Genomic DNA, 22,216 nt, shown 5'->3' with positions numbered 1-22,216 from the left:
GAAAAGAAGCATTTAGATCTTGAGTAGTTGTGACCAGTCAATTTCCAAAGCATGGCTTTGTGGTTTTTCCTCATAGCTGTCATGGGTTGAGTTCATGTCATGAAAACTGATCTTCGTCCTAAGGCCCAGCATTAAAGAGGTACAGTGGTGCTTGAAAGTTTGTGAACCCTTTAGAATTTTCTGTATTTCTGCATAAATATGACCTAAAACATCATCAGATTTTCACACAAGTCCTAAAAGTAGATAAAGAGAACCCAGTTAAACAAATGAGACAAAAATATTATACTTGGTCATTTATTTATTGAGGAAAATGATCCGATATTACATATCTGTGGGTGGCAAAAGTATGTGAACCTTTGCTTTCAGTATCTTGTGTGACCCCCTTGTGCAGCAATAACTGCAACTAAACATTTCCGGTAACTGTTGATCAGTCCTGCACACCGGCTTGGAGGAATTTTAGCCCGTTCCTGCATACAGAACAGCTTCAACTCTGGGATGTTGGTGGGTTTCCTCACATGAACTGCTCACTTCAGGTCCTTCCACAACATTTCCATTGGATTAAGGTCAGGACTTTGACTTGGCCATTCCAAAACATTAACTTTATTCTTCTTTAACCATTCTTTGGTAGAACGACTTGTGTGCTTAGGGTTGTTGTCTTGCTGCATGACCCACCTTCTCTTGAGATTCAGTTCATGGACAGATGTCCTGACGTTTTCCTTTAGAATTCACTGGTATAATTCAGAATTCATTGTTCCATCAACGATGGCAAGCCGTCCTGGCCCAGATGCAGCAAAACAGGCCCAAACCATGATCCTACCACCACCATGTTTCACAGATGGGATAAGGTTCTTATGCTGGAATGCAGTGTTTTCCTTTCTCCAAACATAACGCTTCTCATTTAAACCAAAAAGTTTTATTTTGGTCTCATCCATCCACAAAACATTTTTCCAATAGCCTTCTGGCTTGTCCACATGATCTTTAGCAAACTGCAGATGAGCAGCAATGTTCTTTTTGGAGATCGGTGGCTTTCTCCTTGCAACCCTGCCATGCACACCATTGTTGTTCAGTGTCCTCCTAATGGTGGACTCATGAACATTAACATTAGCCAATGTGAGAGAGGCCTTCAGTTGCTTAGAAGTTACCCTGGGGTCCTTTGTGACCTCGTCGACTATTACACGCCTTGCTCTTGGAGTGTTCTTTGTTGGTCGACCACTCCTGGGGAGAGTAACAATGGTCTTGAATTTCCTCCATTTGTACACAATCTGTCTAATTGTGGATTGGTCGAGTCCAAACTCTTTAGAGATGGTTTTGTAACCTTTTCCAGCCTGATGAGCATCAACAACGCTTTTTCTGAGCTCCTCAGAAACCTCCTTTGTTCGTGCCATGATACAATTCCACAAACATGTGTTGTGAAGATCAGACTTTGATAGATCCCTGTTCTTTAAATAAAACAGGGTGCCTACTCACACCTGATTGTCATCCCATTGATTGAAAACACCTGACTCTAATTTCACCTTCAAATTAACTGCTAATCCTAGAGGTTCACATACTTTTGCCACCCACACATATGTAATATTGGATCATTTTCCTCAATAAATAAATTACCAAGTATAATATTTTTGTCTCATTTTTTTAACTGAGTTCTCTTTATCTACTTTTAGGACTTGTGTGAAAATCTGATGATGTTTTAGGTCATATTTATGCAGAAATATAGAACATTCTAAAGGGTTCACAAACTTTCAAGCACCACTGTAACTTGTGTCTTGATGGCTAATCTCCAAGGCTATTGTGAATTTGCAAAAAGACCACTGAATAGATTATATCACAGCTTCCTCCTGCAATATTACACTAGAAGTAAATCAAGAACACTTTTACATTTAGTATCTTGAAATAATTAATAAGTAACCTGACTATTGGTAATCTTGTCTGTTTCGTGCCTGTACAATGTTCTGAGCAAGGTCTTTGTAGTTTAATATTAAACTCCTTCATCAAGGACAATTTAAATCAACTTCAGCTTCACAGCTGGTCTAATAGTTGCCTTGATCTGTGTTTACACACCCAGTACTCCAGTTTAGATATAATATTGAACTCAGAAAAGCTACAAAAGCTTTTTCTTTTGTCTAAACACAGTCTTTTATGATTCAAGCAGTTGTCATCTGCTGTTATCTATTTTTGTAGATAATGCAGCACCTGGTGTAAACTTGAATCTTTCCATTCACCATCTTTCATTGGAAGGACACACCTGCTGTGCAGTGAGGACTCTTCCAACATTTGTGTTTGTTTTGGGAATATTATCCCCTCCTGCCTTGTAGTGAGATTTTTGTTTAAGAAAAAAAAATCACAATTCTTTTTACAACAGTGCCTCCAGTTGGTGAAGTCAGAGAGCGCATGCTGAGGAAATTCATCATAGTGACATTTTATACATTCATATATTTCAGAGCCATACAGACAAATAAAGGGGAATCAATCGCAAAGAATCTCAAGTCTGTTTTTGATCCACCAACACCTTCTGTGCCTGACTTGACAGAATTACTATTAGTGACCCACAATAGATTGATGTCAAAGTTTTGTACGTGTTAAATGCAGTATAACTTCTAGCCAATGTATAATATTGATGATGAATGGAAGAAATGCAGATTAAGAATTTCACTGTACAAATGTAACATGTACAAGATTCTTCAGTCTTGAACTGAATCTTCGGCATGTAACGACATATCGTGCGATGATGAATCGCAATACAAATTTATGAAAAGGAGCTACAGTAGTTGTTTTCTGTTTAAGCTTGACTACAGCCTTCACAAAGGTTCAAAGTTTATTTTGAAAAGACCTATTTGTTATTAACATTTTATTTTTAATAAAAGGAATATTTTAGTTGATAGTCTATATTTTACTCCCTTTACAATATAAATAAATATTGTTGGTAATTAAGAAAATGTAGCCTTTTTTGTTGCTTAACAAAAAGAATATTTAAGTTGATGAATAGGAATTTTTTTTTTTTTGGAAGGGCGGCACGGTGGTGTCATGGTTAGCGCTGTCGCCTCACAGCAAGAAGGTTCTGGGTTTCAGCCCAGCAGGTGATGAGGGCCTTTCTGTGTGGAGTTTGCATGTTCTCCCCATGTCTGTGTGGGTTTCCACCCAGTGCTCCGGTTTCCCCCACAGTCCAAAGGCATGCAGGTTAGGCTAATTGGTGGCTCTAAATTGACCGTAGGTGTGAATGTGAGCGTGAATGGTTGTTTGTCTCCATATGTCAGCCCTGCGATAACCTGGCAACTTGTCCAGGGTGTACCCTGCCTCTCACCCATAGTTAGCTGGGATAGGCTCCAGCTTGCCTGCAACCCTGTAGAACAGCATAAGCAGCTACAGATGATGGATAGATATTTTCTGGAGGGAATGAACACTCTACATCCACAGCTGAAGTGCAATTGAGCAAACTGCCCACTGCTCTAGGTGTGTGTATGTGTTCACTGCTTCAGATGGGTTAAATGCAGAGAATGAATTTCACTGTGCTCTAATGTACATGTGATGAATAAAGGCTTAAAATAAAAAAAAACAAAAAAAAAAAAACTGTTACATGCCCATCAAATCTAGTTTTTATAACCCAATACTAAATTCCTGAATGAAACATTTAATATTTAACCAAAAACATTCAGCACTGTACTTCCAGAAGACCAGAAGACATTGAAACATTAGCAGAAGACTAAACTGAAATACCCTGAAAGCAAATATGAAATAAAAATGCAACTTTAACATTTCTTTATATGCTAAAATCTTTATTCTTAGTCCTTCAAATTTGTGAACAAATTTACATCTTATGATCACTGTTAAATGATTGTGCAAAACAATCAACTCTTTTCTCAGCAAGCACCAGAGTATAACACATTCTCCATTATTTTCTGCTTAGTGCTTTTTTTTTTTTTTAATCAGGTTTAAGGCAACAATCTATTTATAGTCTTATAGTCATCTGATAAAACAGCCAAGCAGTTAAGAAAATGTCATACAGCAAATACATTGCAATTTATCTTTGGTGTGCATTGATATTGATTAAGGATAGACTTGAACAGATATTGACTGGGAGCAGACTTGTCCTTTTTGTACCAGCGTGGCCATAAACATCAGTGTTCTGACTTCCCCTGTGGGCTTTGTAGCACAACACGTCATGAAATGTCCGCACTTTCCACAGAACAGAACTCCTCTGTACATTTTTATGATGGTATCTTCACTTCTCCATCCATCAGCTCATTCTACTGTCCACCACTCTCTGCAAAAAAAAGGACGCAATAAGCAGCATATGAGTCAACATGGCTTTGTGCGTTTAGTGGTGCAGGAGCCAGGGCACCTGCACTGTAAATACAAATGTTTAGGCTCAACAACAACAACAAAAAATTACCACAACAGTTTCCATTAGTATTTTAGAGTTATGACAACTTCTAATGAAATTATGTCCAACCAACAAACTATACTGAGTTAGGGTTATTAGCTTTTCCTCTACAATCAAATGTATTTTTAAAAACCACTTACTTATTAATTGGTAGCATTAACAAGTTTTTAAGTTGATTACTAAAAAAATTAAGTTGATCCAAAGTTTTTCCACACTATTTAAAAAGACTTAAGTATTAGGTACTTATTCTTCTCCGTGCTTCCACGGAAGGCGGTCACATTTCTCTGCCTCTCCCTCCCCTTATCTTTCCTGCTTCTGCTGTCTCGTCTGTCTATTGTCTATGCTTTTGAGAGACTCTCTCCGCATTGCTCTCCAAACTAAAAATCATGGAATTGATAAACTGGTCTCTTCAAGCAATTGACACAATCTTCTCAACAAGAAGCCTGGGTTCGGGGGAACCAGCCTGTCCTGCCGGAACGTTCGCAGCTGGCTATACGATGGACGCGTGGAAGAAGTGGCGGGTCGTGTGCCTGGCGGTTCTTTCTGTGGAGGACATTGAAGACATCTACCTATTCGGAACCATGATTACAGGACGTTTGCTGATTGGATTAGGCATTGCCCTGGTTTATCGAGGAAATCAGAAAATGGTGACAGCTGTCCAAAGCCCCATAAAGCTGCCAGACATGATTGAAGCGGTGGGCAGAGCTGTCGGCACTCAGACTGTGGCTATTCAGAACTTGAACCGCAACGTGGATTCCATCTTGGAGAAGCTATTGGCTTTGCAAAGGGAAATGGATCGATTCGGAGACCAGAATGGACAAGCAGGGTAGTCGGGAAAAGAACACGTCTACTCGTTCCAAGACTAAACAAATTCCAATCTTATCTTCAGCTCCCTCAGCCAGCAATGCCTTGGCCAAGGTCATTGCTGGGACAACAACTCCCCCTGAAGATCACTGCAGTCAGACTCTCTCTGTGTTCCTCCCCCCACTTCCCACGGTTGCCGTTTTTACCCCCAGTGTGTCAAGTCGGTAAGCGCCGTCTGGCTGCAGGACCAGACTGCTTGTTTGCGCTGGGTTACCTATACTTCTGCCCCCCCACCCCCTTACCTGATTGCCCCCTCCCTCACTCCCTTCCCCTTCCAGTCCCGAGTTTTCATGTTGTAAAGTGTACTGTGTTTTTTTTTTTTGTGCTTATGTGCTAAGGTATTTTTTTAATGTTCCCACACTGTGCTTCCCACAGAAGCATAGTGTGGGGGTCGTTTTTTTTTTCTCCTCCTCTCCCCTCATGTTATTCTGTATTTTTCATCCCTGTCTTCCTGTCTTGTCTACCCGTGTCAATCGTTTGTATGTATATGTACGGACAGGCTGACGGCTAATTTCGCTGGTACTTGTGACTAGTGACAATAAAGGGTTCATTCATTCATTAATTATCATAATTATAAACAAGTTTTTATGTTTAAAAAAAAGTTGCTCCAATTAGCTTTTTTTTTGGTGCTTTTTAGCTTCATGTTTTTGTTCAGGGTGGCACGGTGGTGTACTAGTTAGCATTGTTGCCTCATAGCAAGAAGGTCCTGGGTTTGAGCCCAGCGGCCGACGAGGGCCTTTCTGTGTGGAGTTTAGACGTTCTCCTCGTGTCTGTATAGGTTTCCTCCGAATACTCCGGTTTCCCCCACAGTTCAAAGACATGTAGGTTAGGCTAATTGGTTGCTCTAAATTGACCGCAGGTGTGAATGTGAATGGTTGTTTGTCTGTGTCAGCCCTGCAATGATCTGGTGACTTGTCCAGGGTGTACCCCGCCTCTTACCCATAGTCAGCTGGGATAGGCTCCAGCTTGCCCGTGACCCTGCACAGGATAAGCAGTTATGGATGGATATTTTTGTCCATGAAGTAGTTTTTAACAAATTAATTCATTCAATAACAAAATTGTGAGGCAATTACCTTTTTTATTTTGAACCGAAGTTGTGTATTTGAACACAATATTTAAATCTTAAAAGAAAAAAAAATTACACACAACACAAATTTAAATTGTCCCACAATAATAAGTGCAATTTAATAAGAAGTTCAATAGCACCTTTCACAAACCCAAGGACACTTTACACAGGAGTTACAAAAAAAAAAAAAAAAAAGCCACACTAGGAAAATAGTGTGAGGTAAAGAGGAAAGTTTTCAAGTTAGCTTTGAAGGAAGAGAGAGTGGAACAGTTCCAAAGTTAAGGAGCAGCAACGCTGAATGATCTGCCACCCATAGATGCCAGTTTAAAACTTGGGACAGTCAAAAGTCCACAGACAGAAGATCTGAGGGAGCGGGAGGGACAGTACAAATGAATTAGCTCACAGAGATAGGAAGGGGCAAGACCATGAAGAGCTTTATAGGTTAAAAGCAAGATTTTGTATTTAATCCGAGAGATAACTGGCAGCCAATGCAGTTGCTGTAAAACAGGAGTAATGTGAGCAGTGTACGTGGTGAGTGTGAGGACTCTAGCTGCTGAGTTTTGTATGTCCTGCAGGCGATTGAGCAATGTGGCAGGGAAGCCATAAAAGAGAGAATTGCAGTAGTCAAGACAAGAAAAGATAAACGCATTGACCAACATTTTGGCATCAGTTTCAAAGAGAAGAGGGTGGAGACGTGCAATATTGCGGAGGTGAAAGAAAGCATTCTTAGTATGGAGTTTAAAATCGGGTTCAAACGTAAGGGTGGAGTCAAAGAGAACTCCAAGGTTTTTTATAACTTGGGAAGGACTTAGACACATCATCAACATCAATAGTGAAATCGGAGAAGTTCAGAACCTGTCTTTTGGTACCTACTAATAGAACCTCCGTTTTGCTAGCATTAAGTTTAAGGCAGTTCTTATGCAGCCATTGCCTAAGGTCAGTGATGCAAGTCCTTAGCAGCTGAACAGAGGCTATGGAAGGGGTGATAGTGATGTAGATTTGAATGTCATCAGCATAACAATGAAAGTTAAGGCCATAGTTGCGAATAATCTGGCCTATAGGAGAAACATATAAAAAGGAGACCAAGGACAGAACCCTGAGGCACACCTTGAGCAACAGTAACAGTGGATGATTTATGAACACCAATAGAGATGAACTGTTGCCTGTTTGCTAGATATGACTGAAACCAGGCTAAAGCTGAGCCAGTAATACCAAAAGAAGATAGTCTGGAAATGAGTCTATGATGTACAGTGTCAAAGGCAGCTGTGAGGTCCAAAAAGACAAGGACATTGAGATGACCAGCATCAGTTGAGAGCAGGTCGTCATTAACAACTCTTAAGAGAGCAGATTCAGTGCTATGCATATTGCGAAAGCCTGACTGAAAGGGTTCATAGAGATCATTATGAGCAAGGAAAGTATGAAGCTGAGGCCAAGTTTACATTAGACCGTATCTGTCTCGTTTTCTTCGCGGATGCACTGTCTGTTTACATTAAAACACCTGGAAACGCCGGGAAACGGGAATCCGCCAGGGTCCACGTATTCAATCTAGATCGTGTCTGGTCCGGTGCTGTGTAAACATTGAGAATACGCGGATACGCTGTGCTGAGCTCTAGCTGGCGTCGTCATTGGACAACGTCACTGTGACATCCACCTTCCTGATTCGCTGGCGTTGGTCATGTGACACGACTGCTGAAAAACGGTGCGGACTTCCGCCTTGTATCACCTTTCATTAAAGAGTATAAAAGTATGAAAATACTGCAAATACTGATGCAAATACTGCCTATTGTGTAGTTATGATTGTCTTTAGGCTTGCCATCCTTCCACTTGCAAGTGGTAAGTGACGCGCATGCCCGACATGCACTGAGATCACACACACAGCGGCTCAGTCCCAAATCACTGCTTGTGTGCTTCACTCGCGCGCTCTGTGAGCTGCGCAGGGCCGGAGTGCGCACCCTCCAGAGGGCACTCGCTGTTCAGGGCGGAGTGATTTGGAGCGCAGGATGCCTGCGGAGCTGAGCGTGTCCGTGTATTGGCGTTGCTGTGTGCACGCGAATCGTGTATTGGCGTTGCTGTGTGCACACTAATCGTTTTAAAAACGTTAATCTGATGATCCGCTGATATGGTCTAATGTAAACCCCACCTGAGAAGCTACAACTCACTCCATTACTTTAGCTAAGAAAGGGAGATTAGAAATGGGTCTGTAATTAGACAGTGAAAGAGGATCTAGACCAGGTTTCTTTAGTATTGGTGTAACTGAAGCAATTTTGAGGGAGGTGGGAACAGTGCAGTGCCTAAAGCAAAACACTGATTAATCATATGAGCAATATAAGGGGAGATAGCAGATACACAGGATTTAAGAAATACAGTGGGTGCAGGGTCCAGCAGACATGAGGAGGACTTAGTCATGATTTCCGATACTTTAGAAGAATCAACAGGAGAGAAAGCAGAGAGACAGCAGTCAGCTTTATGAGAAAGAGCTACTTGCAAAAATGAAAGTGTTGGTAAATAATTTCAGAATGAAAGTGTTGGTAAATACTGTCAATTTTATCCTTGAAAAAATCCAAAAAAGCCTGACACTGAGCAGGGGAACTGGGAGTGGTTGAGGAAGGAGGCTGAAGAAGTTTATTTATTGTATTAAACAGAGTTTTGGGTCTATAGTTGCCACTCTTAATGATGTTAGCATAGTAAGAGGATTGGGCAGCGTTAAGAGCATCCTTATACTTTACTATGTGTTCGGAAAGAGTGAAAGACGAATAGTGAGGCCAGTTTTCTTATAAAGGTGCTCTAGCCGCCTTCCCTTGGCCTTCATGGCCCTAAGCTCAGAGGTGAACCAAGGAGAGTCGTGATTCGCGGAGACCTGTCTAGTTTTAAGGGGAGCAAAAGTGTTGTGTGTTAGATATAATATTATTGTAAATAGAAACTATCATCGGGGGGGAAACCTCAGCAAATTTACAAAAAGAAAAGAGGAGAGAGGCAGAGAAAGAATGCACATCAATAGAAGATAGATTACGGAAAGAGACAGTAGAACGCAGAGGAAGTTTAGAAGAAGGCACACTGAGACAACACTCAATCAACTTGTGGTCAGTAAAACCTACATCAGAACCCGATACAGATATAATTTTTATACCAGTAGACCAAAGCAAGTCAAATATATGACCATGATTATTTCTGGGAAATTATCAGTAAATTGACCATATTGTCTTGGGTATGGAAGTGTATTGCTACCACATCAGAAAAAAGAAAAAAAAATTGTATCATGTAAAACATGAAAAGTTTGTTATAACTATATATTTTGACATGATAATATATTTTTACGTTATTATGTGAAACATTTCACATTATAACGTGATAATTTGGTATCATATTATAACATGATAACTTTAAACTCATGTTTGAATCGATGGTTTGAATGAGATGTGTGGAGAACAAGCTGGGTAATGTTGCTCATGTGTACTTTGCTACCAAACACTCTTGACCAGGTCTACACAAACGTCAAGAAGGCATTCAGGGCTGTCCCCCTTGGAAACTCGGACCATTTATCTATGTTAATTCCAGCATACAGGCCACTGCTAACTAGGTGTAAACCGTATGTGAGACAGATAAGGACATTGTCAGAGAGTGCTGCTTCAGCTCTACAGGACTGCTTTGACTGCACAGACTGGAATGTTTTCAGGGAGGCTGCCACTGTCAACCAACACACCAACTTAAAAGAATATGCTGAGTCTGTGGTGGGCTTCATATCAGAGTGTGTGGAAGATGTGACTGCTATCAAGACCATCACCACATGTGCCAACGAAAAACCTTGGCTCACAGGAGAGGTGCATGCACTTCTGAGAGCATGAAATGCTGCTTTCAAGTCTGGGGACAAAGACGCTCTTAGATCTGCAAGAGCCAATCTGAACTGGGGCGTGAGAGCAGTAAAGCATGCCTATGGACAGAAAATCCAGACACACTTCACTAACTCTAAAGACTCTAGGCGCCTGTAGCAAGGCATTCAGTCCATCACAGACTACAGGTCTCCACCACCATCACCACCTTGTGACGACAACACTGAATTCCTCAATACACTTAACATCTACTTCAGCCGGGTTGAAGAAAACAGCAGCACAACACCAACAAAAGCCCCTCCCAGTCGATGATGAAATACTTTGTCTTGACTCAGCCGACGTTCAGAGGGCCCTACTCAGGGTGAAATCACGGAAAGCCACAGGTCCTGACAACTTACCAGGGTGGATGTTCAGGGAACGTGCTGACCAACTGACGCACATCCTCATATCCTCTATAACACCTCCCTGAGCCAAGCCATCGTACCTCAGTGCTTCAAAGCCACCACCATCATCATACCACTGCCAAAGAAGTCACCAGCATCAACACTCAATGACTACACACCTATAGTGCCTATACCTCCAGCGGGCCGGACCGGACTACTAGGTGTAGCCTAATCTCTGTACACAAGTCCACTGTTGGTCATATCACAATGATATGTGATCACAATGATCAGTCTATTTGTAAATGAAATAATACTCACCTCGAAATGTCTAAATTGTATTGTATTTGTTCAACCTAAACATCTAACACACAGTCTTAACTGTCTGAATTTGTCCAGGCAGGTTAAGTGGGTAGGGGAGGGGACTTGAAATCTTGAACTCAAGGTGGAGAAAAATTAAGTCATCAAGCCAGTTTCATTAAGTTACTACAAGTTGAGTTCTGTTTTAATCAATTAATGCAGAAATTTGAGTTTAAATTACACACAATATTAAGTTTATGCAATTAGCAACATTATCATCTCAGCAAAACTCATCAAAATCATGTTTGCAACTTCAAAGGTTTATGTAAAATGAGTAAAATTAGTAGATTTTAAGTTGCAACCACACATTTAATTAAGCGGTGATAATAGGTCCCCTGCATTACTTTTTAGAGTCATACCCAGGCTATTTGTTTTTCTTTTGTAATTGCCTGCACAAGCAAACTACCAACTCCATGACATTCTACACAAGCTTCATGTCTTACATTGTCTTTACACTGTCTACTCCTGCCCACATGAGAGCAAAAAGACTTTTTGCTGGGTCCCATGGGATCCCAGTCCTGATGCACACATATAAAACAATCCACGATTCATTAGTGACTGGAGTTCTGGCTCTTCTCCACAAGTCAAATCATTTGGCTTGGCTCATCAATAACAGGATTTTCTTTTTTTCTCAACTGGACAAGGTTTAGAATATTTTGATGAGTGATTGCTCTTCTTATGGCCAAAATTGCTCAACGAAAGCTTACTCTATCTTTTAATGGCCTGAACAAAATATTACTTTGCATTATGTTTTACAAATTCTCTTCAAATAATTGTAATTGATCAACCTCCCCAATACACTTGAAGGCATCCAGTACTTCAGCAAGCAGTAGTGCAGCCGTTATACTGCAGCCTCAAACACACAAGTGAGAGTCAAACATGCCACATCAGCAGCACAACAGATTTTAAATTACACAACACTTCCAGAGTTACAACATTGTCTATTTTTGGAAGAAAAAGGGGAAATAAAGGGGAAAAATGCTTGTATATGCACATTGGCTCTCGGTGTTCATCTAAAAGGGTTGCACTGTTCGTGATCAGCACATGACTGGTTCATATATTTCTCTTATGGTGCAAACAGCACTCTTTCCGCATGCTGCACCTTTGAACTGATGATAAGATCTGGCCAGCAATAGCAACTATTTACAACAGACTAATTAATTGGTATACACAGATGCAAAGGAACATGAAAGAAAATGAAAGCAGGCAACTGAGCAAAACAGAAAAGTGCACAATCTGCAGAAACTCAGTCACCTCACATTTAAACAATTGTTGAGCAAAAAAGAAGAAACTAGTCAGTCTCTAATAATGCCTTTACATATGACTAGAGGACCCAGCTCATAGCCAGGCACTATGAACTGCTTTGTCCACCTCTGATGCTGTATTATAACCAGAACATCAACGACGTAGTAGCTCATCTGGCCTGCCATCAAAACACCCATGACCACCAAAACATCAAACGGAACTGAAGTGTGACAATGTGAGAGAGGTCCAACGTCCATGACAAATTGTTTACAACAGGAAAATCAACAAAGGACTAAATTTTGTTCCCAAGGGAAAATCTACCCAAAACATCAATCAGAACTGAATTCGCATGATAAATGAGAGAGGAGATACAATTCTAGTCAGAAGAAAATTTGTTACGTTGACCTAACTACTAATTTGTTAGCAAAAAATTGACAATACAATGACCAAGTCTTGTGCAGAAGGTCTAGTTCCTTCAAATAAAACAATCAGAACTGAAATTCATTGAGAACTGAGGGAGGATACATGATTGAACTGAAAATAAAGTTGTAGACAAATTGTTGACAACAAGAAAATTAACAAACTAACGACCAAGTTTTGTTCCCCAAGGGAAGATCTACCCAAAACATCGATCAGAACTGAAACAGGGTGAGAAATGAGAGAGGTGATACAATTCTAATGAGAAGTCCTAAAATTTGTGAAGTTGACCTAATTAGCAGTTCGTTAGCAAAAATTTGACAATACAATGACCAAGTGTTGTGCAGCAGGACTAGTTGTTTCAAACAAAACAATCAGAACCAAAATCCACTGAGAATTGAGGGACGTGATGTGATTTAACTGAAAATAAACAAAGTTGTAAACAAATTGCTTACAACAGGAAAATCAACAAAGAAATAACCAAGTTTTGTTCCTCATGGGAAGATCTAACCAAAACATTGATCAGAGCTGGAATCGGGTGAGAAATGAGAGAAGAGATGCCTGGAAAATTCACTAATCTGGCCTAATTACTCACTAACTCATTAACAAAAAATTTGACAAAACAATGACCAAGTTTTGTGCAGAGTGATGAGTTCTTTCAAACAAAACAATTGGAACGGAAATCCGTTGGGAATTGATGGAGGAGATACAATTTAATTAAATTGTGGACGACGGACGCCACACCATGGCAATAGCTCATCACCCTTATGGCCAGATGAGCTAAAAAAAAAAAAAGACATAATGCATCTGGAACATATTGGTCATTATGGGGGGGGGCATTGTTTCATTTCAATCACAAAAGTGATGATCTAGACACTTTATATATTAATCCATGCTATGGAATCCATTCCTTTTATCAGAACATAAGCATTACAGTAAATACCTTCAGGGATAAACTTGAGTGAGCTGCTGAATATTCAGAATCGTGAGAGTCCAGGCTTGGGTCCATCATTCAGAAACTCATGACCAAGGCCATTATTACACTTCCCACAGCAAATCTACAACATATACAGTATCACTATTTAAATATGCAAGTAGTTTTAATTGACAACTACATTAAAGGAATGGTTTTGCTGAGGAAAGAAATAGTGTTGTTAGTCAGAGCTACAGTGGTGCTTGAAAGTTTGTGAACCCTTTAGAATTTTCTATATTTCTGCATAAATATGACCAAAAACAACATCAGATTTTCACACAAGTCCTAAAAGTAGACAAAGAGAACCCAGTTAAACAAATGAGACAAAAATATTATACTTGATCATTTATTTATTGAGGAAAATGATTCAATATTACATATCTGTGAGTGGCAAAAGTATGTGAATCTTCTCTTTCAGTATCTGGTGTGACCCCCTTATGCAGCAGTAACTGCAACTAAACATTTGCGGTAACTGTTAATCAGTCCTGCACACCGGCTTGGAGGAATTTTAGCCCATTCCTCCATACAGAACAGCTTCAACTCTGGGATGTTGGTAGGTTTCCTTACATGAACTGCTCGCTTCAGGTCCTTCCACAACATTTCCATTGGATTAAGGTCAGGACTTTGACTTGGCCATTCCAAAACATTAACTTTATTCTTCTTTAACCATTCTTTGGTAGAATGACTTGTGTGCTTAGGGTTGCTGTCTTGCTGCATGACCCACCTCCTTTTGAGATTCAGTTCATGGACAGATGTCCTGACATTTTCCTTTAGAATTCACTGGTATAATTCAGAATTCATTGTTCCATCAATGATGGTAAGCCATCCTGGCCCAGATGCAGCAAAACAGGCCCAAACCATGATACTACCACCACCATGTTTCACAGATGGGATAAGGATCTTATGCTGGAATGCAGTGTTTTCCTTTCTCCAAACATAACGCTTCTCTTTTAAACCAGAAAGTTCTATTTTGGTCTCATCCGTCCACAAAACATTTTTCCAATAGCCTTCTGGCTTGTCCATGTGATCTTTAGCAAACTGCAGATGAGCAGCAATATTCTTTTTGGAGAACGGTGGCTTTCTCCTTGCAACCCTGCCATGCACACCATTGTTGTTCAGTGTTTTCCTGATGGTGGACTCATGAACATTAACATTAGCCAATGTGAGAGAGGCCTTCAGTTGCTTGGAAGTTCACCTGGGGTCCTTTGTGACCTCGCCGACTGTTTCACACCTTGTTCTTGGAGTGATCTTTGTTGGTCAACCACTCCTGGGGAGGGGAACAATGGTCTTGAATTTCCTCCATTTGTACACAATCTGTCTGACTGTGGATTTATGGAGTCCAAACTCTTTAGAGATGGTTTTGTAACCTTTTCCAGCCTGAACAACGCTTTTTCTGAGGTCCTCAGAAATCTCCTTAGTTCGTGCCATGATACACTTCCACAAACATGTGTTGTGAAGATCAGACTTTGATAGATCCCTCTTCTTTAAATAAAACAGGGTGCCCACTCACACCTGATTGTCATCCCACTGATTTGAAAACACCTGACTCTAATTTCACCTTCAAATTAACTGCTAATCCTAGAGGTTCACATACTTTTGCCACTCACAGATATGCAATATTGGATCACTTTCCTCAATAAATAAATGATCAAGTATAATATTTTTGTATCATTTGTTTAACTGGGTTCTCTTTATCTACGTTTAAGACTTGTGTGAAAATCTGATGAAGTTTTAGGTCATATTTATGCAGAAATATAGAAAATTCTAAAGGGTTCACAAACTTTCAAGCACCACTGTATAAGGTTAAGGTCTCTGTGTACGACCCGTCAATGGACGTTTATAACAATCAATTAGCACTGTGTTAAAATAATTACATTGTTAGACTATGCTAGCTGCTGCACAAACAATTTAATAAAACATAAGGACATATATACATTTAAAATGATGACTATAATTTAAGATAGTAGTAATTACACTTAAGGCTATTCATGGACTAGCACCTGAATATGTTAATGATTTAATTAACATAAAGAGTACATTACGCTATTCTTTAAGATCAAATAGTGAGCTACTCTGAATCTCCAAGAGAGCGAACAAAGAGGATACTGGGGGACAGGGCCTTTTGTGCGGCCGCCCCTAAACTATGCAAATCATTACCAAGTAGTATTCATGACTGTAAAGCTCTGGATGATTTTAAAAATGTATTGAAAATGCATTTATTTAAGTTAGCTTTTATAATTAAGATCTAAAAATAGAATCTTGATTATCTTTTTTTTAATTCATCTTCATCATAATTTTATTGTAGTGTAGTTTTAGCTTAATTTCTACATTATTGTACATTTTTAGTTTTTAATAAGTAGATATTGTTTTATAGGCAATTCTGTAATGCACAGGTGATTATATATTCATGCAGCCTGTGCATTATAAATTTAAATTATTATTAAGTGATTTCAGCTTGAACATTTCTATAACAGTTTTCAGTTATGAAATATACTTTAGTTAAGGCCATTATTAAAAAATGTTCTGTTTCCGGTCCACCGGCCGGGTGAGTGCCGTTTGTGCGGTTGATTTTTTTTTTTTAACGCTGGTTTTTCGACATTTTTTTCGGGTTCGTAAATCTAAAATCGAACTTGACATTTACGCATTCCCAGGGTTTTCCACTCAGGCTCATACTAGCCAGCCATGACAAATAATGGGCCGACAATTCCCCTGTGGGAAATGGTGAGAGTGATGCAGAGCGCGTAGCAGCCGCTATCGCAGGCTATGGGGCTCCGATGCTCTGAGCCTGTGTGTGTTTGAGAGAGAGAGCAGCCCCTCCCTAGTCTGGCTAACGCGACTTCAAAGCTCTGCGAGCATTTGAAGCTCGCAACAGGCCCTCGTGTTGCGTCACACTTAGGATGGGCGGGCCCAGGCTAGCCCCTCCCCTCTCTGCTCCCTGAATGGAGCTCGTCACCTTGATAACGGTGCTCAGGTGCAGGGAAGAGACACAATATGACAAGCAAAGAGCGCTTTTTCTCAGAGTTCCCTCTCCTCGAACAACGGTGATTTACACGGAAACGAAAGGAGGTACTCACAAAATTCTTTCACATTGAGTGCTACAAGGCTCTCATGAACACATTGATGTAATTTTTTTTGTCTCTAGTGTAAAAAATGTGGACAATAGAGCGGGTTAAAAACAAGTGACTTTGTAGTAAAAGCGCTGTCAGGATTATAATGGGAGTCTATGGGGCAGCGCGGCTGTCCTCTTACTTCCAGGCTTCTCATTCAAAAACTGTAAATCCTATCGTTTAGGTAGACACATTGTGTGAATCAAGACAAGTGTGACTCCTACTTTTGAGAAAATTATGTCTGTAGAGTGAAATTTGTGGCTGAAAAGACAGTTTAAGTGAGAAAGTTTGAGCTACTTTTTCAAGCTCTACACTGTAACTTAACGAGCTCCACTGAAGTGTAACGCCATAGAGACCCATTATAAAGCCTGAATTTCTCCAGAATTGATCGGGAGTAAACACAAAAACTCCTGTGCATGCAGTTCCCAGGATTAAATGTATTTTCCACAGACCATTTATTTATTCACTTTATTCAAATACAAAGTAAAATGGCAGTAAATCTTCTTTCTTTTCTTGCGTATTGCATCATGAGGCGTTCCTGGCTTGTAAATCTCTTATTTTCGGTGCATGACACATTCACGCAGCTGAGCATGCTATGAATTAACAACGACAACGGTCTGCAGTGGGGCTACACAATTAAACACTCAGCGAACATTTCTCCATTTGTGTATGCAAATACACTCCAACCACTCAGTTTGGTTTCATTTACAACCAACGGTGTCTTTTGATGCCAGCACGTAATTGAACGAGAGAAGACTGGTTTACCGGAGACAAAATAAGCGTTATCTCTGCTTCTGTTCCCCCCGACACACTACTGCCTCCGCCGAGTGCGCGCGCGCACACTGCATGTCGGGGCCGCGGATGAGTTACTCTCCCTTGATCAACGAAGTCGGCGGGGAATTTGTGGTTATTATCGGTACAAACAGCACGAATCACAACTTAAATGAGTGCGGTTCAGTTTGACATTATTGTCAGTCCGTTAGATAAACATTTAATTTTATTAAAATCGAAAATTAATATTTAGAGCCTGTGGGCTACAAAAATAATAGTCATTAAAGTAGCCGGCTGGACTTAATTGTGTAGTCGGCTGTATGGCTGGCAGCCGGCGCTTGTGGAAAGCCCTGCATTCCGCGCAGAATATAGAATTGAATCAGCTCTGCGCATGCGCCGTGCGGCACAAAAAAATGGCAGCCACCATGAAGGAAGGAGATCCGGAGTTTTCAAACATTTGCTTAAGTGTGAAATCGCAAAATGGTATTCTAGCAAACAACAAAATAGTAAAGATTCAGAAAAACAAATTATTCAGTGATCATTTTAATAGTGTAATTTCATCTGAACTAGGCCTAACAGTCGATTTAGAACTACAAAAAGTCCGTGTGTCAGACATTTTAAGTACCTTTGTAAAAGTTTTGCAAATGTTGCAGTCAACAGTTAAAATGCTAACTTAAAGTTTTTGTACAAGTTTCAGTTGATTAAACTGTCATTTTATTAAATGTGTCTGCTTTTGTAATAAAAAAGTACTGAAAGAAAAAGCAAACACAGCATTGCGATTTCTTATCCATCCCTCCATCTATAAAAAAATCCCTCCCTGCCGAGTGAAAAATTTTTTTGCTCAGCCGGTGGACAGGAAGCGGATTTTTTTTTTAAGGATGGCCAAATGTCTATAAACCTCAGTGACTCAAGCATGTGTGCCATGATTTCAGCATAGTGCTCATTATTGTGTTGGTCCTTTAAAAATTCAACAGTTCAAATGTAATACATGACCAACATAATTCTATGTTCTATTATTCTATTTGGAAGCCCAAGTAGAATAATATCTGATTTTATTTTATCCACATTCACTGGATATGAGCAATCGCATGCTCTGATTGATTACTCTACTACTGGGATATCAGTTCATATACTGTGAGTAGAGAAAAAGAAAAAAAATGGCAGAGCGTGTTGCTGAACCAACTGAGGATGAAATAAAAACTCTCCTCAAACCCCCTCCAAAAAAAAAAAATACAGAAAAAAAACTACAAAATGTGGAATAAAAGTATTTGATGGTAAGAACATATTGTTTTTTTATTTTTCAAGAATTATTAGAGCATTTTCCACAAATTGCTACTGTCGTTTCGCCAGTTTGTTTACATTCTAAGCGGAAATGATTTTGTCAGACGTTTTGTATAAAGTTTTTATTTATCGAATTTGTAAAAAATAAAAATGCTCAGTTTCTCAAAATCCAGTGAATGTGGATAGAATAAAACAGTTATTCCACTCAATCTTTTTGTACCTGGCTTATAGCCAACTCAGTGCTACATGCCTTGTCGGCTGTCAGCTCATGTACGGCTTGATTTTGTGGAATAACTGTTAAATAGACGGCACTGATGGCCCTTTTCAACCAACAGGGAATAGGTTCTTGAACCGGTTCTCTTCAGGATTCTTTGAACCTTGGTGCCAGCGGGCGAACCAGCCCACGTTTTCACCAGTTTTGAGCAGGACCGTTGTAATCAAGGATGCGTCATGAATGGAAGGCGTTGCACAAAAGGAGGAGACAGTAGTAGTAAGATGGCAGAGTGCACCGATTGCCTGTGAGCGTTTGTTCTGTTATTGCAGATATTTGTTTTTGGTCCATTTTTTTTCCTGAAGATGTGTCCTTTCTGTTGTGTTCTCCACTGCTGCACTCTACTTCCTCTCCAAACTAATGACACGCCCACTGATGTCACGGTTCATGCTGGAAAAACCAGTTGTATTTTGGTTCCAGCTTGGAACCAACTTTTCAGGTTCCAAACCAATTGATTTTTGGTCGTAGTGCTCTGAACAGTTCAAAATTTGGTGTGCAAACAAGAATAGAACCCATTCCCTGTTGGACAAAAAGGGATATCAGAGAATTCATTAGACTGAGTGGGAGTAAACAGTTTTACCTTCAGTGCACCAGGTCTACCTTTCTCCTCCTCTTTGGAGACGCTATCCTTGTGGACAGTTTCAGTGAAGGCAGGCCAGAGAGAGGAGTGCTCATACTTCTTTGTGCTGGAGAACAGCTCATAGCCACACTTTACACAAACATAGATACCTATATGAGAGAGTAAGCAACATTATGTGGTGTATGTGGTGGCAAAACCAGGGTATAGACGTTAACACTTGGGTTATATTTAATAACAGTACAGCTAGTAATAATAAATTATTTTAACCCTAATTTATTCATAGCCATTTTAATATCATTTGTTTTTAAACTGCACATTTAAAGACATGTACCAATGTTTATTAAGGTTTACAGGTTACAGAGCCAAGACTGAAAATATTTGGTTAATGTCATATTTGCAACATAACTCAATACTGGTGCCAATTTCCATCAATCTGGGATTTACTACAAACAGAGAGAGGTCTGATGAAGCCCAAAAGCACCACATACCTCCAAAGTCATGTCATGTAGTTTTTGCAAGAGGGAAAGGGGACTCATTCCCCCTTTACACAAATGACAGCAAACTTGTGTCCATTTACTCAAATTCTAGGTATTTTTCAATGCTTATTTTCCCCTTTGATGATTAAAGTGTCCTTGTGGCTATATGTGTTAAACAACCATTTTCTAATGAGCCAATTAAAACATTTAACTATATAAAGCTACTTTTTCAGGTATAATTAGATGACAGATAACTAATTCCCCTTTTCGAGGTGGTGCAACTTGTGCTGGAACATCTTGTTCTGGGCGCAACTTGTTCCTGTTTATTGTCTAAACATAATCGGTGGCAAGTAGGAGAGATTACACGTGTGCGGTACATTCATCTGGGTCATTTATGATCTGGACAAGACCGCTTCATGGCAAATTCAATGGTCAGGTCTTCTCGAGTGCTTTTCCTTGTCAAACTTCTCCGCCTTTAATTGATGGAGTTAAGCGATTCTCAAGCCAATCACAGTGATAAATGGACTAAACAAGAAGTTTTTACCCTCATCCTCTTGCAGGGAGATACAAATACCCAGTTGGATTTGGAGAAATTGGGCTGCAATGAGCCAATTTATCGCAGAATCACTAAATGTTTAAACAGAAATGAGCAGCGAGAGGACAAAGCAAGTTAAAAACAAACTTCTAATCACAGATTTGCACATGCACAGGTTTGTGTTCACCTGTCTAACCTCCAGTTTGCCACCGACAGAGAGCCAGCACATAAACACGAAGGACAGTGGGTGCAACTTGTTCCTGCTGCCCGTGTAAAAGTAGCTTTAGACTCCTCTATATACAGTCTTTGCTTCCAGTGAATTGGGGTGTGAACCTAATCATGTGTAGACCTTCTGTGGACCATCATAATCTCCCAAGTCTTGGTGCCGAGTAAGCGTACTGGATGACTGTCACATTATTTTTTTATCTCATGTTTACAACAGCAGGGTGTGGTCTGCACATGAAATGTAAAACCATCTACAGAGTGAAGAAGGAATTTAAACATAGGCTACTGCACTTCAAGAAAAAAGTTTGACTGGAGGCTAGACTCAAACCTAAATCAAATACGAAGCAAAGATAAAGAATAAGTAATTAAGCATTGTAAATTAGGTCGGAAATAATACAAGTTAAATATTAATAAGAACAACAAAGAGGCGCCCAGAGGTGGACAAAGTACCCAACTTCATTACTTAAGTCAAAGTACAGATCCCACTGGTCAAATGTTACTCCAATACAAATGAAAGTTGTCCAGTCAAATTTTTACTTAAGGTAAAGTACTGAAGTACTTGCTTTTAAAAATACTTAAGTATTAAAAGTACATTTTCTGTCAATGCACTGTTGCATTATTGCCACAGCGCTTACAAAACCTAATGCCGCTGAAGCAACCAACTGGATTTACTGACTCGCTTGTAGAACCTGTAGAATAAACGCCTGGTAGAATGTTACAAAAAGAAACACAACTGAACTGAAAAAGAGCCATTGTCATTTTAATTTTTTTTTTTAATTGTAACACTCCTCCCCACCCCCACAAAACAGCATGGTAGTGTTCTGACCCAGCTCTGGCAGTGTGTGCACACATGCATGTGTATGTTGATTTGGAAGACAGTGGAATAGCTGTAAATGCAGCTTGCTCAGAAAATAAAAATGACAATCCAACCTCAGGGCTCTACAGTGCGCACATTTCACTCGCATTTGCGAGCGAATTTTTCGGCATGCGAACGACGAAAAAAAAAACCGCGCATTCGTGCAAGGGCTTCTTGCGGCCGACAATTTAGGAAAGCACTGAGCACAGACGCGACGAGTTTAACATTCTAAAATGTATCAAACGTTAAACTGCAAAGTATGTAAATCCAGTGCTGGATATCCTACCTAATATAGTGTAACGAGTAACGGCCTGTATTGTTGTAAGTGTGTGTGTTCAGTGTTGTGTACGTGTGTGTGTGTGTGTGTGTGTGTTCTGCCTGCGCCTTGCTCCCTGTCTGTAGTTGCATGCATAGCCTCTGTCTTGCACTGCGGTGGTTCCCACGGTAGCCGGGGGGGAGTGAAAAAGTTGCATTTTTTTTTGCCGTTCTGCCATGCTAGTGCATTTTACCGGGACATGAGATTTCAGCATTTTTATTCTTCTCGGTCTGTAGCTTGAATAAGTTTAGGCTACTGAATAACACTTTCAGTTAAAGTTGAGTCTGG

General features: G+C 40.0%; 1 protein-coding gene across 1 annotated transcript in view; it reads right to left on the bottom strand.

Moving 5' to 3' along the window:
- Positions 1-3,749: 3,749 nt before the first annotated feature.
- The window catches only part of msrb1a (methionine sulfoxide reductase B1a), a 30,421-nt gene continuing 11,954 nt past the window's right edge, over positions 3,750-22,216 (bottom strand). The window contains exons 2-4 of the mRNA XM_060901616.1: positions 19,521-19,669; positions 13,481-13,595; positions 3,750-4,258 (exon numbers count right to left, since the gene is read on the bottom strand). Coding sequence (XP_060757599.1) covers positions 4,242-4,258; positions 13,481-13,595; positions 19,521-19,669 — 281 coding nt within the window. The 3' untranslated portion in view covers positions 3,750-4,241. The remainder of the gene's footprint in view (positions 4,259-13,480; positions 13,596-19,520; positions 19,670-22,216) is intronic.

This window comes from Neoarius graeffei, chromosome 20 (genome assembly GCF_027579695.1).
Source record: "Neoarius graeffei isolate fNeoGra1 chromosome 20, fNeoGra1.pri, whole genome shotgun sequence".
Classification (NCBI taxonomy): Eukaryota; Metazoa; Chordata; class Actinopteri; order Siluriformes; family Ariidae; genus Neoarius; species Neoarius graeffei.
Note: the sequence above shows the minus strand (reverse complement) of the source record. Positions and strands in the feature narration are given on the sequence as shown.